The sequence below is a fragment of the Geotrypetes seraphini genome, chromosome 5, assembly GCF_902459505.1.
Source record: "Geotrypetes seraphini chromosome 5, aGeoSer1.1, whole genome shotgun sequence".
In the NCBI taxonomy this organism is placed as follows: Eukaryota; Metazoa; Chordata; class Amphibia; order Gymnophiona; family Dermophiidae; genus Geotrypetes; species Geotrypetes seraphini.
The window spans coordinates 153,771,167-153,792,534 of record NC_047088.1 but is presented as its reverse complement, the minus strand read 5'-3'; the positions used below and the strand labels follow the sequence as shown (position 1 = coordinate 153,792,534).

At 39.3% G+C, this 21,368-nt stretch overlaps 1 protein-coding gene across 2 annotated transcripts in view; it reads right to left on the bottom strand.

Moving 5' to 3' along the window:
* VPS8 (VPS8 subunit of CORVET complex) overlaps positions 1 to 21,368 on the bottom strand; it is a 755,312-nt gene that overhangs the window by 622,948 nt on the left and 110,996 nt on the right. For both annotated transcript variants that reach the window (XM_033944522.1, XM_033944523.1), the window contains 5 exons: positions 20,885 to 20,952; positions 18,586 to 18,739; positions 10,080 to 10,139; positions 8,855 to 8,962; positions 1,257 to 1,337 (listed from right to left, as the gene is read on the bottom strand). In XM_033944522.1, coding sequence (XP_033800413.1) covers positions 1,257 to 1,337; positions 8,855 to 8,962; positions 10,080 to 10,139; positions 18,586 to 18,739; positions 20,885 to 20,952 — 471 coding nt within the window. The remainder of the gene's footprint in view (positions 1 to 1,256; positions 1,338 to 8,854; positions 8,963 to 10,079; positions 10,140 to 18,585; positions 18,740 to 20,884; positions 20,953 to 21,368) is intronic.

Sequence of the window (21,368 nt, the reverse complement as noted above, 5' to 3'; positions counted from 1 at the left end):
CAGCTCTGAGGCCCACTAGTACAAAATGGTGCCCAAGGCTCTGATTGGCTCAATCAAGTCAATCAGGGCCTTAGACTTCTCCCTCTCTATCCCAGGAGAGGCCTTAGGCCCCTCCCCATATATCACATGATGCACTGAGGCAAGGAAGGCCCACCATTTTGGACTGGTGGACCTCAGAGTTGGAAGGACCGAGCCTCCCTCCTACTCTCAACTTCGGAGAAAGGTACAGGGTGGAATTCGGGGGAGCATCCAGAGGTAAGAGGGAGTGAGCATCCCTCCTGCCAATTTTGCTGCTGTGGGGGGGGGGGAATTTGCCTGGCAGAAGAAAGTAAGTATCCCTCCTCTCATTTTCATTGCCGCAGGTTGCTGAGGCAGGAGGGAGTGGGCATCCCTCCTGTCTCTCGTGGAGGTGGCCATCACTGTCGAGGGGGGGTGTTTTGCAGACCCACGTTTATTGTTGGAGGGTTGCAATGGCTGTGGTTGGGAGGAGGCCGGCACAACTTTTTTTTTATGGGGACAGATATTGTGCGTGGGCAACATGCACATCTGTGCTCATTAAAAAAAAAAAAAAAGATTCTTGCCCCAAACAGCGAAGTGGCAGAAGGCTGCTTCAGGGCTTACCCTGCTGGCTTTGTGCATGTATGAGAGTTGCTCTCAAAGCGATTCATCAGCAGGATTGAATAAGGGTTACGATGAACCTCCACTCATATCATTTGCATGCAAACTTGTTTGTGCATCAATCGTTCTTTTGGAATTGGCCAAAAATCAGACCACAGAGGGCCCACATGGTCTTACCAACCTTGTTTTATGCATCTAGCCCTTAATTGGGTAGCACTGCTGAATATCTCTCTGATCACCAAACCACTAACTGGCTAGGAGTGGTCTGGGAGCAGAGTGTGGCCAGTACCTGGTTAACTTCCTGGTTGCCGCATTAACCCGGATATTCAATGCCAGGGATCTGACATGCCCCAACATTTATTGGCAGGCACTAAATATGAGGCCCACGGTCTTAAAAGGAAACTACTACTTTTAAAAATATTGCATTTAAAAAAAATATTCAGTATATTTAAATGGAAACAAATCAGATAAAAATGTCCACACTCCTCCTGTTTAACAGCTTCTTGAGTTCACATCCGCATGAGCACTGGGGATAATTTTATTTTGCAAATTATATACAGCAAGATCAGGAGAAACAGAAAACACAAAAAGCACCCAATCCCCTTACACAAACAGGACCAAAAAAATCTGATACATACTGTAAAGTTTATAAGGTCATAGTGCAGGTGAAGTTGCTTTTGCTTACTAACATGTATTGCCCCTGATTCATCTCTCTTTACCTGGTAAAAAGACAGAAGAAAGTGACCACATAAGGTTCATAGATATAACCTTTTCTAGCAAATAAATATGAATATTGAAAAGATATCACTCTCTTCCACAGCAGTTCATTCTCCTTGAAACAAGAAACAGATCTAACCATTTGCACACACATTTTCAACTCCATGGGTTCTGTTCATTCTATGGATACGATACTCTTTAATCAGGTTATGTCAGGTAATTGCAGGTCCTCAAATATTTCAATCAAACCCCATAAATATCATTAGTACATCAGGGGTTCATGTGAAGGATAATTTTATAAAATGACACCTAAACCAGTGGTTGTTATACCTGTCCTTGGGACCCCCCCTGCCAGTCAGGTTTTCAAAATATCCCTAATAAATATGTAATTTTGCTCTGTGAGCCACCCGCAATGTAGCATTCAAAGCGGATTTGAATTATTCTCCTAAAGTAATAGCTAGATCAGTAGCATTTAAATGTATTGTGTTAGATAGAAAAGATTGGGGAGCCTTGCTAACCACAGAGGATACAGCCAGAGGGGATTCGTGCCTGACTTCTGGTTACCTGTAGCAGCGGTTTTGCTGCTTTCTTCCCAGCCGAACAGGCACTTGTAGAGACGGACCCCTTGATGTCACCGGGTCCGTCTCTATTGCTTTAAATTCAAGCCGCTGCCGCGGCTAATCGGGAGCCTTGCTAACCACAGAGGATACAGCCAGAGGGGTTCACTTGCAATCCAAACTGTGTAACCTATGTTCAATTATCATGTACATGTGACTTAGGGAAAAAATGTTGACAGGACAATTGATGGATTAATGTAGAAATCCAATACTAATCTTACGGAGGAGCTTAAGATCAATGAGCAGAACCATCCATTTTTTGAACATCTTTATACAGGATGCAGTCACTACTCCTGAAACTCTATGTGATCACAACAAAAATAAGACCTTCCAAGGTCAAGTACAAAAGATCACAGAAGTCCAGTAGCTCAAGGGGAGCTTTCATCAGCTGGGTTAGACCTCATTGAGGATGCAAGGAACAGCAGATGCTTGATGGAAGGCTTCAAAAGAGCATGCACCATATAAAGCAAACAACTACAGACTGCGCAGAAATGGTGATAAGCACCAATTGCACTAAGATGAACCTTAATAGGACTGATTTTTAAACTTGATGCACATATACAGTAAGTAAAAAGTATTTGAGAAATTTCTTTGTGGGAGAAGAAAAAGGGTCTTATACCACATAGCAAACCTCATCCATTTAAAACTATGAGCACAACTGGTAGAAGCCAGAAAGGATCTGATATATATTATCTAGCAAACTCAGAACATCTATGGCTGCTCTCTCATCATCCAAGCCATGGTTAGAGAGGGACCTGATTCTGGGGTTTCCCCAGTCTGCATGTTTAACATAACAGTTATCTAGTTTCATCATAGGTAACTCTTGAAAGAGAGGGAAACAAACTTGTATTGGTTGAAAAGGAAAGATAAGGATCATAGTACTCCAATCCTCTTAAATTTTAGTAGTCTTCACAAAGAACACACTCAGAGAATAAACATATAGAAGACTTTCTACCCAGGATAAAAAGGAAGTAATTTCAGGCTAGCTTGCTGTGAGCCTTTAGCCTAAATTACTGTGCATATCTCAGCTGTAGTTAAGAAGTCCTTCTTTTTAATGCAACAAATCCAGTTTGCACAGTCCTTCTTTGATATTTCATCTTTCTTTTTTCAAAAGAAAAATTGGTGTTTATTTAAGAAGGGATGGGGGGAGGGATTGTACATTTGAAGAGAGGGTAAAATGAATTAAGAAGAATAGTGTTGGGAGGGAGGGTGGGTTATGGGTTTATATATATATACAATTGTTATTATCTTGATGGATTTATCAAGTGTTGTTTGTGAGCAAATGTATGATCTTTATTTTACACTTGTTGAATGATTAAAAAAGAATAAAGAATTTTTTTTAAAAAAAAAGATATTTCATCTTTCTCTTCTAGTTCACTTGTTAATTTTTCATGACTCAATTACTCTAAGACATTCATCAATGTCAGATCCATCATTTACATCTGATTCAAAATATAGCAAATATAGCAATGAAATTCATTCTTGGTGCCAAAAAATTAGATTGTGTCTCCCCTTTGCTTATCAGGGGAAACTTGTTGCCAGGCTGCTTACTGGGAAGATTCCTCCAGAACTCCAAACCAGTTTAGAATTACTCTTTTTTAACCAAGTGGAGGGAGAAACAAGAGAAACATGTGTCAGATGGGGAAGGGATCTTAGGTCCACAGGGCAAAGAAAGTGAGGGAAGATCCAGACATCTCTAGGTATCCCCAAAAGTGCAGCTACTCCAGCTGGAACCTGGAATACACCCTGTTTGTAGATGCTAACAGGATACCAAGTTCTGCAATTTTGTCCAGAATCACCACCAAATCAGTCCAGAGTCTGCCCACAGTATGTCTGTCGCTCTCTGCTGGAGACAACGAAAATACTAACAAGCAAGGGCTGTACACCTCACAATAACAAAAGTCAACCTGGCCATAAGATTTACACATTCCTTCCATTTGCCCACCAATGACCTGAGTTAGCAGATTTCTCTCAAGGGAGAGAATCTGCAAAGCTCTCAATAGTATGCAAAGTGTTTTAAGTGTGACATCTATCAAAACTATGTAGAAAGAGAACATAGCATTCTGAAACACTTTTATCCCAAGAGAATCCAATGTGCAAGCATTTCTCCCCAAGAGTACAGGGAAGTGGGACTTGGAACTTTCGGAATTCTTGCCCATCACTGAAAAGTGAGAAAACTGCTAATTTTTGAATCTCAGAATCTCCTTGACTATGTAAAGCAGGGGTGTCAAACTCAATCACATAAGGGGCTGAAATCTAAAACAGGCTAAGTCACGGGACAAATTTTTTTATTAAGATTCTTAGGAGTCTTTTTATTAAGGTATGCTAACCGATTTAGCGCATGCTAAAGATTAGCACACGCTAAATGCGCACCTTAATAAAAGGACCCCTTAGTCTTAGTAGAAGTATAGGGTTACAACCTCTCCAACCCCACGCCGGCTCTGTGATGTAAACAAAATAAATAAATAAAGACTTTTCATCTCTCTTTTAGTTCCTAGTTCACACTTGTTATCTAACACCAGCTCTGGCAGGATACACATTTCAAATCTGACATATTGTAATCACAAAACAGAAAATCATGTTGGTCCCAGGCTCTGGTTGTCTTCTGATAGCTCAATTGCCAGGGTCTCCTGCCCATTTGTCATTTCCTTATTTCTCCATCCTAACTATCCATCTTCTATCTCTGTCCTCCCCTTCCATTTCTCTTCCCTCCCCAGAGGTCTGGCATCTCTCCTTTTTTTTGTCTCCATCCCCGCAGCTGCATTGATGGATCCCACCATCCCCAGATCCACCATCTCTCCTTTTCTCAACTATACTTTCATCCAGCATCTCTCCCTCCTTCCCTAGCACCCCAGGGTCCACCATCTCTCCCTTTTTCTTCCCAACTACCCTCCTATCCAGTATCTCTATCCCCCCTCCACACCATCCCTTGTGTCCAACTTCTCTCCCTTTCTGTTCCTTCCCTCCCTCCATCCCATTGTCCACCATCTCTCTCCCTCTCCTCTGTGTTTAGACCCATTATTTCTTCCCCTCCCCCCACCCTCAGTCCGGCATATGCATGTCTCTTTGGACCCCTCCTTCCTTCCCTCCGTGAACTTCTACACCAGGGCCCCCCCCCAAAGGCCTGCATGTTTCCCCCTTCTTTCTAGTGTCCTCCAGCTTCCCGGTCTCACCTTCAAAGCTGCCTGTAGAAGATCGCCTGTCGGCTGTAGCAATCCTAGCAGGCTGCCGTCAGCCTCCGCAGCACGTTTCCTCTGTCATGGTCCTGCCCCTCCTCTGACATACAGGACTGTGAAGAGGGAACATGCTGCAGAGACTACAACAGCCTGCTAGGATCGCTACAGCCAACCGACAATCCTCTGCAGGCTGCTTTCAAGGTGAAACTGGGAAGCCGGGAGAGAGATGGTGGACAATGAGATGGAGGGAAGGAAGGAACAGGGTATTGTCTCATGGGCCAAATTTAATTACTCTGATGTAAAGAAATAACACTTGCTTATTAACAGGCAGTTTAGCCATTATAATCAATAAGTGACTGCATTTTTCCAAAATTTATACCTCCAAAGCAGATGACGGTACTTTGAAAATGCAGTATATCCTCTCTTTGGAGCCTTTTTAATAAGCAGCGCTAAAAAGTAGTGCAGGGCTTTCCAGTGCGCTGAGTCAATTTTTAGCATGGCTATGAAATGGCCACATATCTTATTTTCTCCATTTGGCTACACACTTATTTCCCAATTAGCATGTTGCCATTAGTGTGAGAGCCCTTACTAGGGGCAGGATTCACTAAAGTTCCGAAATCTATTCGATTCGTGTCCTATCTGTTTCGGAGTTATTGAAGCCGATCGATTCAGTAAAGCTTGTGGATGCAAATGATCCGATCATAAACACGCCGCTATTAGCGCAGAAACATCGATCGACGCACGTGCGTACTGTATCCTTGTTGGTTTTGAAGCACATAACGCATGCGCTAGCTCTTTAGGACGCGACAATATAGCTGGAACGAAGGGGGAGGGATAGCTGGCCCTTAAAAGTTATATCTGATTTTGGATTTTTTTTTGTTATTTGGCATTGATATTTGAAATGTACAATGCGCAAGGAGAGCACGGGGTTAATCTGCGATTTTCTCGCCATGCAAATTACAAATCTGAGATTCACTCCCGCACTCACTATGCACATTCCAAAAAAATTAAAAAATTATTTCTAACGCTTATGTACATGAAAGTTTACATATATTTAAAAGTTTATATATATTTTGGATTTTTGGAGGGGTAGATATATATTTTTAATGGGGTTCTTAACATGCACGCATCAGTTGCTAGGCAGAAATAGTCAGCAAGGATGTAAACGACTGGTCCTCAGCAGTCGTAACTTTTTGGACAGGAAAGGCCAGTCGGTTTGGATGAAATGGTTTCATGAATCAAAGCATTAAGAAATTTACATGCCTTTTTACTCATTTGCATGCGTAGATCGGATCGGGTGCGGATGTGGTCTGGAGGAAGGTTAGTGAATCGAGCCGGAGTCGGAAAGTGAGTGCAAACCGATCAGTGCACGATCGGTTTGCTTAGTGAATCTAGCCCTAGGTAATAAGGGTTCCCATGCTAACCACATGCTAATTAGTTAGTGCACTGTGGTGAAAAAGTGCAGATTAGAACTGGGCATGCCTACTCTCCTCCCCCAGTGCTAAAAAATTTCTGATTTTTTAGAGTGTATGTAGCACATGCTGACTACTTTCTGTTTTTTTAGAGTGTATGTAGCACATGCTGACTACTGTGAGACACCTGAGTGTGAAGTAAACATACATTAGTACTTACTGTAGCTTAGTAAATGGCCCCTTTGTCTTTTCACATTTGCAAATACCTCTCTTAAAGATCTGAGTGGGTTTGTGATTTAGTATGTGAAGGCTCTGCAAGAGTCTTGTTTTGAATATTGTTCCAGATATGACCTTGCCTCACTGCCTGCATTATTTTAAAAGCTGGTGGGGTCTTTTTTCTGGGACACATCACTGAAAAATATAGCCACTGTTAAATTGATTCACTTTTTAAAAGGAGGCTCAAATAGAATGCAAAACACCCAATAAAAAGGAGATGCAAAGAAACAAGGATAAAGAACAGAAACCTCAAAAGTAAAAAAAAATTTCCCTAAGGTAATTAATGGGAAAATAGAGGATTAACATGCATCCAAAAAACACACACAGTATGAAAAATTGTAACAGAGATTGTAACAGAACACATCTGACTGACTCCAAGGAAAAGTAATAACTAAAGGAAGCCCCATGCAACACCGCTGCACAGGACATGAGATGAAGGTAGAGAGGCTATTTTTTTGTACCAGCCTCTACCAGATGACATCACCAACTTGTAAAGACTTGCAATACTATTTTTCTGCAGAGAAACACAGCATATATTTTCCAAAAAAATAAGCAGCTTTTAAAGGAAAAGTCTACTCAGAATTATTGATAGCTAATTGTTCAGTGGCAGGTATGTTCTGCTAGACAGATTTGACTTTCACCTAACTAATCTTTTTTTCTGAATTTCCACAATTAATACGCATGAGCATTATTTGCATATACTGGGTCTCTGATGCATACAAATCTCTCTCATTCATAGTCATCATTCACACTAGGAGTTCACTAGAAGATCACTTCTTATGTGTAGAAACTTTCCACCCAAAAAACCCAAGTCCACTCCTCATTAAAAAAAAAACACAAGACACTCCTCATTCATTAAGGATATTATAAAAACTCAGCTGGTTGGTTATGCCTCCAGGAAAGGGATGGAAACCATTCCAAACATTATTGATCTTTAACTTTAAGTGATTAGACATGGAGGAAGAGATTGTAAAAGCTGAGCAAGAGGTGTAGATGGGCAAATTGGAAGAACCATATAGTCTTTATCAGCAATCATGTTATATGTTGGTATTCCTCGATATTCTGCTCCTGCTAGCAAAATAAGATATCTTAAGCAGTACTGGAACACTCTTAACTTCTCCCTTTTAAATTCTACCCCCAAAATGTAGGTCTCCTATGTAACTATATACTGTACTAGAGTCCAGATTTCCCTTAGCTTTTTGATCATTTCTGTTTTTTAAATGGAAGCAAAAGAACAAACTTAAAACTGAATTTTTTCATCTGATAAGCCATCAATGTTTCACTTGGTTCAAACTTTGATATACCGCTTTTTCTGTGTGGTTTACACAATCAAAGCTGTTTACTTAGGGCAATAAAGCATTAAGTGACTTGCCCAGAGTCACAAGGAACTGCAGTACTTTACAATTAAATTTTAACCAAGTCCCATAATGTAATCTATACAAGACTGAACTAGGGGAAGTTTCATTCCAGGTTATTAGACTACACTTTCCCTCCGTATTCGCAGTTTCAGCATTCACGGTATCGATTATTCACGGTTTTTAGCTTGCTGGCTCCTCCCCCCAAATTATATCAGCTTGCATAGAGAAATCGCTAATTCCAAGTGTTTACAGAGAAAATCGCCAATTCCCAGCACTTTCTTCACCGTGTTTTGCCTCTCCTTCAGGAACAGGCCAGGTCTCCCACCATGTTATTCGGGGTTCAGCATATTCACGATAGTTTTTAACAGAAAACAGTGAATAACTTATGGAAAAGTTATTTGCATTTTTTCTGTATTTGCGGTTCTGTTAATCTCCTATCACAGCGAATACGGAGGGAGAAGTGTAATATTTGTTGGCCAGACAAAGGTAGCATTGAAAGAAGCTCAGTGGAAAGTTATATCCTGCTCCACCATTCATGGTAGACTGCTATAATACTTTGCCTATATGAACTAAATATGAACTAAATACTAACAATAAAAAAGGAAAAAATTCTTCCTTCTGCCCAATGGACTAGCTAACTACAAAACCTATAGTGCTATAAAATATTATTACTGTTTTACCAAGAGGAAATGTACGACATCCCCTCGACAGAACGCCAGCATTGGATTCACTGAACTCTGCTGAGCTACAAAATTCCAGGCCAAAAGCGGAACACTGGAAGGATCCATCTGTAAGAAAAATCACACACAAAACATGACATTTCAGATAATAATTTACAATAATTCATATTTAAACTTTAAATGCATACATAAGGGATTATTTTTCTGATGCATGCTATGCTCCTATCAAAATACATGTTATGTCTCAATAATTCAAACTGAAACCTTTCCATATTTTCTTATTAAAGTTGTAGAATACAATCCCAAAACCCCTACCCCCGAAAATAAGACCTAGTGCGTTTTTGGGCCCAAAATTAATATAAGACACTGTCTTATTTTCAGGGTTAACATGGTAGTAAAAATAAATATAAAATATTTAGAGAAAAAAGACACGAAGCAGGAAGGCAAGTAAAAAAAACTGAACAGAGTTCAGGAGAAAATGAACTTCTTTGCTCTGCAAAGAACAAGAATCTCGTGCCTCGGCGGGCAGACAGGCACTCACGCATGTGCAGTTTGGGTAGTCACAAAGTTTTTCAAACTTAAAGTGACAGTTTACTTGTCAGACTGTCCATACCGGGCTCCATGATGTCCTAGGATAACAACTAATTTTTGCAGTTAACTGCCACTCAATAAAATGTGTGCATGTATCTGTCTTGAGGGAGAGGCGCTCCGCACTGGATAGCTACCCCACTAGGTATGCTACTGTGTCCCTTAGTCTTTGTATTTTTTTTTTTAAGAGTAAAAAATGGATTCACTTTTACAATGTTTGTTATAGATGTGAAATAAACTATGCATATCTCACAAAACAATTTCCATTCTCTGTGTGTGTACAAGTGACAGAGAGACCAGGAGGGTCAAAATGAGGGGAGAAGCAGTTTGAAAAGAACAATTCCATAATTTCTATTTCTGGGTGTTAAAGTTTCTATGCTACAGAAGCTGAACAGCTTCTTCCATAGAAATGCACTATGCAGCTTTTGGAGAGCTTAATTCTTTGGAACCCATGGTCCAATATGGCCTTTTTTTTAACATGATGTGATTTTTCATCAGTTTTCCCTATACTCCAAATCTGGTCCTCTTATGTTAAATTTTCAGAAAGACAACATATACCTTATGTATAATTTCTTTCCAGCATTCAGTGTGTTGGACATAGTAAAATGAACTTATTAAATTTTGCTTTGTTACTTACACGACCATAGGGAAAAGTCATCCAAACTTTAAGAGACGGCTTCAATCCAATAACCAGAATCTTTAGGGAAAAGTAATAGAATATGAGAAATATTAAATACCTATTTTAATTAAAACTTCTAGTGGAATTGAGTACATCTACACAAATTAATATTTTGCACATGGTCCTCTGAATCTCTCATTGTATTTAAGGAAAATCAGTGCTTTATACTCTGGACTTCTTTGGTCTAGTGCTTTTAATATAGCAATATGATTTATTTCTATGGGTTTTTAATATTTATTTTTTCAAATGTTTTTGCTGTAACCCACTTAGAACTAACCTGGATGAGCAGAATAGAAATGCAAATATACTTTTTAAACCTGCTCTATAAGCATTGTTTTCTTCTACTGGGCAGTTCTTTAGAATCTAAACTGATATTGTCCAACACTCAAGAGTTCAGACTAAAGAATGACATGGGCAGAGGGACCCGCAGTTAACCATGGGACAAATTGTCCCTGTGCATTCTCTATGAGGCTTGAGACTAGCCTTAAACAGGCTGTTTCAACTAGACAGAACAGAATCCATAAAATACTAGTATCAATATGTAAAAACTTAACATATCTTATTCAAATGGCAACTGAATTCAAAGATTTAAAAATTGCATGAGCTGCTTTTGAATTTAAATGAAGCACTGTTAAATTACATCATTTGTGCCTTGTCTGCCTTTGATGTGGCAACAAGAGTCTTGTCTGCTGATCAGACTCCTACAACTGCAACATCTTTTCATTATGTACCCAGTTGTTCAAACATCTTACTGTTACTGCAACAGATACATCCATCATTACTGGCATCAAGGAACATTTCCAAAAATTTAAGACACTTATTTTCTTGTTCTTCCACTACACAGTTTTGTTTTCTTCTTCAAACAGAAAAGGCAAGTGAGAAGTCTAAATCAATCAACAGTTACATTTATTCTCATAAAAACCAAACAAATCTTGCAAATAAAGTCCCAGTTAAGAAACTTGACTTGGAATCCGATCTTTAAAATGAGGTCCTGACCAGGATTCCAGTTTTGGCAATCTGTAACAACTTCTTCAGGGGACAAACAAGTAACTAAGTACAGATTAGTGCTGCACGATTCAAATCAGTTCACTGATTCGAATCAGGTGAATCGATTCAAATCGGTTCGTTTTTGTAATCACGATTAAAGTTCATTCTTTTTTCACTGCCGGCCACAGGACTTGTTCCCATCTAATGTAACTTCCGGTTTTGCAAAACCGGAAGTTACATCAGAAGAAACGAAAGGGAGGGGGAGCGAGCAGACCTCGTGCAGCGGACCAGTCGAAAGCAAAGGGTATTTTTTGGCTGTCTCCGCATTTCTCCTCCCTTCCCCGTGATTCCACATCCAGTCGAGTAAGTAACTGAACCGGCAGGGAGGGCTGAGAATCGGCAGGGGGTGCTCAGAATTATCAGGGGGGGGCTGAGAATAGGCAGGGGGTGCTGAGAATCGGCAGGGGGGGCTGAGAATCGGCAAGAGGGGCTGAGAATCGGCAGGGGGGGCTGAGAATCGGCAGGGAGTGCTCAGAATCGGCAGGGAGGCTGGTGAGTCTTGGGGGCTGGGGATGGAAGCTGAAATCAGCAGGGGGGCTGGGGACGGAAGCTAAGATTCAGCAGGGGGGCTGGAAGCTGAAATCGGCAGGGGGGCTGGGGATAGAAGCTCAGAATCGGCAGGGGGCTGGGGATGAAATCTCAGAATCGGCAGGGGGGCTGGTGAGTCTTGAGGGCTGAGGATGGAAGCTGGGAATCGGAAGGGGGGCTGGTGAGTCTGGGGGGCTGGGGGTGGAAGCTGGGAATCGGCAGGGGGGTTGGTGAGTCTGGGGGGCTGGGGATGGAAGCTGGGAATTTTTGATATGATATTGCCTTAGTTAAATAAAATGTTTAAACTTAAAAAGCTGTGTCATTAAGTGAATCTAATCGAAAAATCGATTCAACAGGGTGAATCGAATTGAATCGAAATATTTTTCTCTGAATAGGGCAGCACTAGTACAGATCATAAAAACACAAATCTGAGTCAAGCACTTTATGGATTGCTTACTCCCTGAAGACACCAACATGATTTGCACTCTTTGTACTACTTGACTCAGATTTGTATTTTTGTTGCGATCTATAGTTAGTTACTTGTTTTGTCCCCTAAAGAAGGAAGTCCAGATCTGCTTCCAAGTCAAGTTTCTTAATTGGGACTTTATGTGCAAGATTTGTTTGTTTTTATGAGAATAAATGTAACTGTTCGTTGATTTAGACATCTCGCTTGCTTTTTCTGTTTGTTTCATGTTGATGCAAGTTTACTTCTTTTCTGTTGTTTGGTAATCAAATTATCTTCCCAGATGAAGTAAAAATACAGACAACTGAATCTTTAGGAAGGTTTGTTATTTGTAAACAACAGTTGTACAGAATATTTTCCCTTCTTACACTTTAATAAAAATATTTAAATATAAAATCATAAGTGTTTAAGGGTTGTGCAGCTCTGGTTGCATAAAGGATTTTTTTACTTCATCTACTATGTTACTGTTACTTCTTCAGCAAACTCGCTATGCCAAATAGCTATGGCATAGGTCCTGAACTTCAGCTTCACTATCAACTTAACAATCAGTTTCAAGATTTTACTTAGTTGAAGCTGGCTAAAAAGACTTTCTCTAATCAAATTTCAAAATTGTCTCGTCCTCAACTAGAAATAATTCTTAGTCAGCTTCTTTGCCCTCAGCCAACTGCCTTGCTTGCTTCAGATTTATTTTTATAAGGTTTCTTCTCTTCACATCACACACCATCAAATATGCAGAATTCCTCACCCTGCTTATCTACTCTTCCTAGTTTAACCAAACTTTCACTTTAGTTCTCACTATTCCAATATTAACTCAGCTTTCCAAAATGATCTGCAATATGCATCTTACTACCACTCCCTCAGATCACCTGCCATCTAGTTGAATCAAAATTAAAAAATATGGACTTCTTCCATTAATTCTCCACCTAGTTCATCTCATTCTCACTTCTGGATTTTGTTCCTATAACCTGGAAAACTGTTATATCAATCCTTAAGAACCCTTCTTTGGATCAGCTTCTTCCAAAGCACTATCAACTGATTTCTAATCTCCATACACTGCCAAATATCATGGAATGAGTGGTCTTTGTGCAACTTCTTCAGTATATTGACAAAGTTCTGGTCTTACATCCTTGCCAAACAGGATTTTGTACGCCCCATAGCACCAAAACAACTATCACTGCCCTTAGTATTGAATTGAACTCTTCGTTAGACTCGGGCAAAGTATTACTTCTTATTTCTCTTGACCTCTCAGCAACATTTGACCTAGTAGAGTACTCACTTACTTCTCAGCTCCAGGACATTAGGTTAGCAGGGTCTGTTCTAGATTGGTTCTCTTCATTTCCTTCTGAGCACAGTTTCTGGGTTTCTTCCATTTCATCAAAATCTTCTACAGTTCCACTTTCCTGTAGTGTCCCTCAAAGTTGAATTCTTTGCCCTCTGTTATTCAATATCTTTCTTAGCCCATTGACTAGTCTTATACAAGAACACAATATAAATGTTTTCATCTATGCTGATGATATCTCAATCTATTCTGTTTACTCTTTCTTTCCGGACTTGGTACCCTTGCAAGCCTGTTTATATTCTTTCTCTAATTGGTTTCATCTCACAAGCTGGTTTTAAACCCTTCTAAAACCACAGTTTGCTGATCACAGGAACATTCAGTACCCATTACTCCTGTAAACCTCTTTGGGATAGACATCACTTATGTTTCATCATTCCAATATCTTGGAGTTATTTTGGATTCTAAATTTTCCTATGTTGAACAGATATCACAAGTAGTCAAAAAAGGGATTTTGGGGGATCAAATGTATTCACTCTGCTAGTTCTTTCCTTGACTTTGACTCACTTCACACATTCACTTATGCATTTGTTATCTCCAGAATTTATTACTGTAATACTATCTACTGTGGTATCTCATCCCCTTTGATAAGCAGCCTTCAAACAATGGGACCATGTCGCTCCTCTCATGATTCAGTTATACTGGCTACCAGTTCAATTAAGGTGCCAGTTTAAACTTTTTTGTCTGCATTTGGGTGTCCCTTCCTATACCTATATCCCCTCCCAGTCTTTGAGTTGACTCTCATAGGTTAGTCCTTCCACCCCTAGACAGATCCACCATAAGACCACTTGCAATGCTGCATTTTTTTCTTCTATCTCCTCTTCTTTAGAACAGCTTCCCACATTCCTTGCACTCAGAATTAACATTTACTAAGTTCAAAGACTTATTAAAAGCATTTTTAGCAGCCTTTTGGTGTCCCTGAATTGAGTTTTGTTATGCTCACTAAGTCTGCAGCATCAAGGCTTGGACTCTACTCTCAACCAAGTCTGCTGCTATTTTCTTGTGTGATTGCTCTTTACTTTCCTATCAATGTAATGGAGCACCTTTCTATTTTAATTTGATTTTATTATAAGCCGTTATGATCTGTTTTTAGCAATTGGCAGGATATACAAATTTTTAATAAACAAAAATATTAGTACAGAGTTCGCAGGGATGGGGATAAACTTTGTTCACATTTTTCTCTAGTTCAGACATGACATTTTTATAGATCTACTTGAACTTAACTGATCTGGAGAATAATTAAAAGGCAGCATGATGGGAATGATCTCCCTCTTCCCAAAAAAGGATTTCATCTTCACAAATATCCTCCCAGATGATATTGCATTTAATAGAGGATACTCCCATTCCCTCAAAAAAAATTTACTTTTCTTCAAAGGCACCACACTTTACTCAAAAAATCTTCAACCTTTTAAGGCTTCCATAATTAATATTTCTAGAAAACACTCCACCAAAGTAATGTACAAATTTTTTTTTAAACAGAACAATATTAAATGCACTCCTGGTGAAGAGAAAACCATGTTCAGGAAAACCAAGGATGCCTGAGATGGTCTAAGATATAAATATTTTAGAGCAGGGGTGCCCACACTTTTAGGGTTTGCGAGCTACTTTTAAAATGGTCATTTTAAAAAACACAAAGCACACTGCACGCAGAGAAAATGCTAATTATCATTTATATTCCGCGGGTTTTCAAAGAGGTCAAGGCAGCTGACTTTATGCAATGTCACCTCAGTAGCAACTATACAAAAAATAGACAAATATACCCCTTCCCTTTTTACTAAACTGCAATAGTGGTTTTTAGTGCAGGGAGCTGCACTGAATGCCCTGCACTGCTCTCAATGTTCATAGGCTCCCTGTGCTAAAAACCACTATTGCGGTTTAATAAAAGGGAGCCCTAGTGCAAAATATAGACAGCAGACAAAAATTCTCAAAACGGACACATTTTGATCACTAAATTGAAAATAAAATCATTTTTCCTATCTTTGTTGTCTGGTGATTTCATCAGTCTCTGGTTGCACTTTATTCTTCTGATTTTGCATCCAATATTTCTTCTCTTCTTTCAGCCTCCTGTATGCTTCCTCTCCTCAAGAGCTCATTCCCTCCCCTAACTTTTTCTTCCTCTCTCCCTGCCCTCCTCCCCTTTCTTTCTTTCTCTCCGTCTTTCTTTCCCTGCCCCTCTTTCTTTCTGTCTCTCTGTCTTTCTCTCTCCATGCCCCCTTTCTGGGAACAGGCCGCTGCCGTAAAGAAGATGCTAAAGCACCGGGCCGACCAACCTTCCCCACCCAACGTCAATTCTAACGTCGAAGAGGAAGTTCCAGGCCAGCCAGGCACCGATTAGCTGGCCCAGAACGTCCTCTCCAATGTCAGAATTGACGTCGAGTGAAGAATATTGGTTGGCCCGGCGCTTCAGTGTCCTCTTTACAGAGCGGGAAGCAGGTAGAACGGAATGCAACACAAGTCTATCACGGAGCCCGGGATGGGCTCCGCGATCGACTCACGTTGCCTTTGCAATATATGGTCAATTGCAATCGACCTTTTGGGCACCCCTGTTTTAGAGTGTTAGATAAATGCAGGGATTTTTGTAGCAAGTGGTGATAACTTTTGTTGGACTGTTAGGTGCCATCAACTCATGTTCAATTTTTACTGACTTGAATTACAGATCTTAAAAGAAATCAGTAGTCCGATAAGGTCCTCCAGCATCATCCCCATGGTTGCTTTCAACATGTTCAGCCATTGATTTGCAGGTTGCCCTTTTCACCTTGTTCCTTCAATCTTCCCAAACATGATGTCCTTCTCCAAAGATCTTTCTCTTCTGACATTGTGGCCAAAATAAGACTGTTGTAACTTCATCATTTGGGCTTTGAGCAACATAGCCGGTTTGATCTCTTCTACAATTGATTTGTTAAGTTCTTCTAGTGGTCTATGGCATGCATAAAATCATTCTCCAGTACCAAAGCTCAAATGAATCAATCTTATTTCTGTCTTGTTTTTGTTGTGTTCAGCTTTCACATCTGTAATTGACCACTGAGAAAATGAGAGCGTGGACAACTCTGATCTTCGTTTGGAGTGTTATTTCCTTGCCTTTGAATGCTTTGTCAAGAACCTTCATTGAAGAGTGACCAAATGCTATTCTGTGCAGTATTTCTTTCCTGCTAGTTGCTTCTTTGTTTACAAAAAAGCCCAGGAGATTGAAATCCTTTACAACTTCTGTTCTATTGCCTTCAAGCTCAAAAACTTCAAAATTTTCCATGTTCATGATCTTCATCTTGTTTATGTTTAGTTGTAATGCCATGTTATGACTTTCGATTTTGACTTCTCAGTAGATAAAGCATGCCTTCTTTGCTGCTGGTGATGAGCATTGTATCAACTGCATAGCACAGGCTGTTTACATTTCAGCCACCAACTTTGAAACCAAACACTCTCTTCTACCAAATTTGCTTTTCTGAAGATGGATTTGCTGTAAAGGTAACAAAATGCATCCTTGCCTGACGCCACATTTCATTGGAACCAATCAGTGTTGCCATATTCGGTTCTCACTGCTGCATCTTGATTTTCATAGAGGCTCTTTCATCAGCTGAGTTATGTGTTTGGGTATTCTCATTTGTGCTAACGTTCTCCATTGTTTATCATGATCCACACAGTCAAAAGCTTTGCTGCATGATGAAGCAAAAATATTGGAGCTTTTGGTATTCTTTGCTCTTCACGAATATCCATAAAACATTGGCAATAATATTTCTCATTCCTCGACCTTTTCTGAAATCAGCCTGAACTTTGGGTACTTCTTGCTCAACGTACGATTGTAGCCTTCATTTTATTATTTTCAGCAATATTTTTCTGGCATGAGCAATTAATGCAATCATTCTGTAGTTGTTAAAGTCCTTGGTGTCACCTAGATGTATGAACAATGATCTTCACCAATCAGCTGACCATGTTTTTTTCCTTCCAAATCTGTTGACACAGTTGAGTGAGGGCCATGATAGCACCTTCTGAGCCTTTGATTAATTCAATTGGAATACCGTCGATACTAAAACCTCCTTTTACAAAACTGTGATAGCAGTTTCTAGCGCGGGGAGCCACGCTGAATGGCCCGCGCTGCTCCTGACACTCATTGAGTTCCTATGAGCGTCGGGAGCAGCGCAGGCCATTCAACATGGCTCCCCGCACTAGAAACTGCTATCGCAGTATCGTAAAAGAGGGGGGTAAGTGACTTGTATTTCGATCAAGCTTTAATTGCTGTTATGACTTTTTTAAATATTCGGTTCTTCTTCAGCGTCAGTTTCCAGTTCAATTTCTCCAATGTTATCCTCAATGCCTTTTTTGTATAATTTTTCCATATTTTCTTTTCATTTCTTTTTAATGCTTTCTGGTTCATTTAACATCAATCCATTGAGATCTTTAAGCATCCCCAATAGAGACTGGAATTTCTGCCGCAATCTCTTAACATCCTGATATGCTAATCTGGTTTTTCCGTTTACAAGTTCTGATTCAATTTTCTGACAAATATCCTTTAGATATCGTTCTTTGTCTTGCCAACGTTGGACTAGCATTAAAAATTAACAAAAGATGTGTCCTCTATTAACTTTCAAGACTATACAAATTTGTTTCTTTTTTTAATATGACTAAAATATGCAGAAGCTACGTAAATGTGGAGGTACACTAGCTTCATCTGAAAAGCACCCAACAGACAAGCAGTGGGGTAAAATAGAAGGAATTAACCATAAATGAGTTTATCAGCAGAGTAAAGAAAACAAGCAGGATTACATGGAAAATGAGTGACGTGCAAATATATGAATGCAACAACAAAAAAACACCCAGGGATTTGGCAACAAAGCACTGAAATAACAGAAATTAGAAGTGGCTACCATGTCGATATGAATAACAAAAGTAAAGCAGCCAAAACAGAAGAAAAAAAAAACCCTAAAATAATCTATTCTAAAGACAGTGGTAGAAATCAAAATTTCAAAAACTGGACCTGAACAGGTTTTACAAATAAACCAGCTCAGCAACAGGAAAAAATGCTAGAAAAAATAAGGAATAAAACTCAGATAGGGGCATATTTATTCTCAAAGTCGAACATATCAGTTGCTGATTACCTTAGTTAAAGATGCCATAGCCAATAAGAAGTACTGAGTGATGGGATGATCTCTTAGCTCTGCTTTTGCATGCAAAGGCTCAATGCAGCAAACTTCACCCTTGGAACCACTGAAAAGGCACCGAGAGTCACATGTTCTCACTCCCATGACTCTCCTGGAAAAAAAAAAGTATATGCTGTAACTGCTGGCCAATGGCATTAGATATCAGCTACAACCCAAAGTCAGAGCCTGCTCTGGATTATCAAAGATCATTTCCATTACTCTCACTCCAAACTAGCAATAAATGAATCCCTATGTATTTTAGTTTTATGTGAGCTAAGGACTTTCCATCTAAAAAAAAGTACCAAGAATTGATGAGTAAAGATGTTTTTTAAAATGAAAAAAATGGTCTATTTTGTCTTTTTCTTATAATTTTTCAAACAATAGACCACATGAAACATAGACAGACAAGAAACCTAGAAACAACCAGAAAAGATGCTAAGGTATGAGTTGGCATTTATTCTGATTTTGCAGCATTAATACATCAAATCTTAAAACTTGTCAACAGGCTTTATTAAAACTGGATAAATATATAGAGCTGGGCAAAAACGGTACCATCCAACTGTGTAAAATTCATAGACACCTACACTAAATGACTCAAAGCTTACTGCAAGTGGGCTTCCATCAATTCAAGGGTTGTGAAGACTTATGCAATCAACACTTATTCATGTATATAATTATTCATTCTTACTGAAAATGTAAAGTATGATGTGCAGATTTGTGAAAAACTACTACATCAATACATTTTGTATATTTTTTAGATGGCAAACCATCAAAAATATACCAGGGCGTGAAGATTTTTAGAAAGAACTGTACTTCTGTGAATATATTCAGAGGTTTGGAGAAAGACAGTCAATTTCTTCTCATACTATAAAAAATAATAAAGTACCAGTCTAAAAGAAAAAGTTATTGTACTGGAAACTGTTTCCAGAAGTAGTTCATATATTAATATAAGTCGCTGAAGGAGGCCTTAGACAAGTACTGCTGACTGTTGGCAAGAGTATATATGAAAGTGGGGTGAAACCAAAGCACTGTTTGTGATCTGGAACAGGTGCTCTCCACAGACAACAGAAGTGGTTATGGAACAGCCACTAGATCTTCACAGAAACTGAGGCAGGGGATTTGCCTCTGTGTTAGTACTGTTGGATTTCTCAGCAGCTTCTGAAACAGCAGCATTTAAATTTATTCCATATATACAGCATTGAATATCCTTGGAGAGGGGTGACCACCTGGGGCTCCATGGACAGCAGGGATAATCAGCTGCTATCCATATAGCTATTTTACAATCAGGACAGCCTTTTGGTTGGCCTCAGTTAAAACCACACAGGTACTGTATATAGACAGTAGGTGAATATCACTGATTAACCATAGAGCCAAGCAGAGATCCAAATACCCATCTTTAACAACTCCCAAATCAACCTTTAGCCCTTTCTTCTCTTGCTGCTAGAAAAAATGAAGTACAGAACATTTGCCTCTTACGTTTATCCGCCATATTCTACAATAGTTTGAAAAATTATCTTGTTATTAAAGCTTTTCAAAATCATTTTCTCATCCATCTGGACTTTTGCATAAATATTTCTGTAAATTACCTAACAGCATTTTACACAAAGAACCATACAAGTATTACGTACACTGAGAGGCAATTATTGATAAATGTCATGGTGACTTTTATGAGATGCAGCTATGTGTCCATTAGTAAAATGAATTCCAACATTTGGTAATAACTTATTTTCTACAAGTATGAGAATCATAAAAAATAGTTCTTCTGCACAGTGTAAAACTGATCTAGTCTACCCATGTCTACCAAAAAGTTACTATACCATAATTGTTCCTACTACTGATATCATTGCCCTATACCAGGGGTAGGCAATTCTGGTCCTCGAGAGCCGGAGCCAGGTCATATTTTCAGGATATCCACAATAAATATGCATGAGATAGATTTGCATCTCAAGGAGGCAGTACATTCAAATCCATCTCATACATATTCATTGTGGATATCCTGAAAACCTGACCTAGCTCCAGCTCTCGAGGACCGGAATTGCCTACCCCTGCCCTCTACATTAAGCCCCAGTCCGTATCTTCACATTCCTTTCTCATCAGCTGATGGATCCAGTTCCCACCAGTTTCAAATCTATGGAGCCACTCAGACCCTCTATCTCAGCGGCATTAATTCATCAAGTCTTCGGACATATCTCCTTTATAGTTCATGCTTTCCATTCTCACTATGCTTATGTACTGTGAAAGAATAATTTGTCCTTACTTAAATGTCAACTCGAACACAGAGCCTCCACTGTCATTGCAAATGGCAAGAGTTGGGTCATCTGTAAACTGCACAGAGACAAAGATAAGATTATAAATCTTTGCCGTCTTTACTTTTAAAACTATTGCTTCATGAAATTGAATGTCAGTACAGATTAAGCATAAAGGAAAAACATCTACAATAGGGGAACATATTAGTGAACTATGATCTCTACATTCAGTACTTTAAAGACAAAAATGTCAGCAATTCACTTGATTTTACAAAAGGCAGGTGAATTACAGCTTAGTTTAACAATTTAACTTATCGGCTAACTTCCTTATAGATTAAAATACAACAAATTGACAATAAAATGGAGAAAATTCAAATATTTATTGCAAGCTTCTTGTGAGGGGTGATGAAGGGGGTGAACATAAACAACTACATGTGTGTGTCAATATCTGGTTTTGTAGAACTGCTCTGCTTGGCTAACATTTGCTGCATTGCT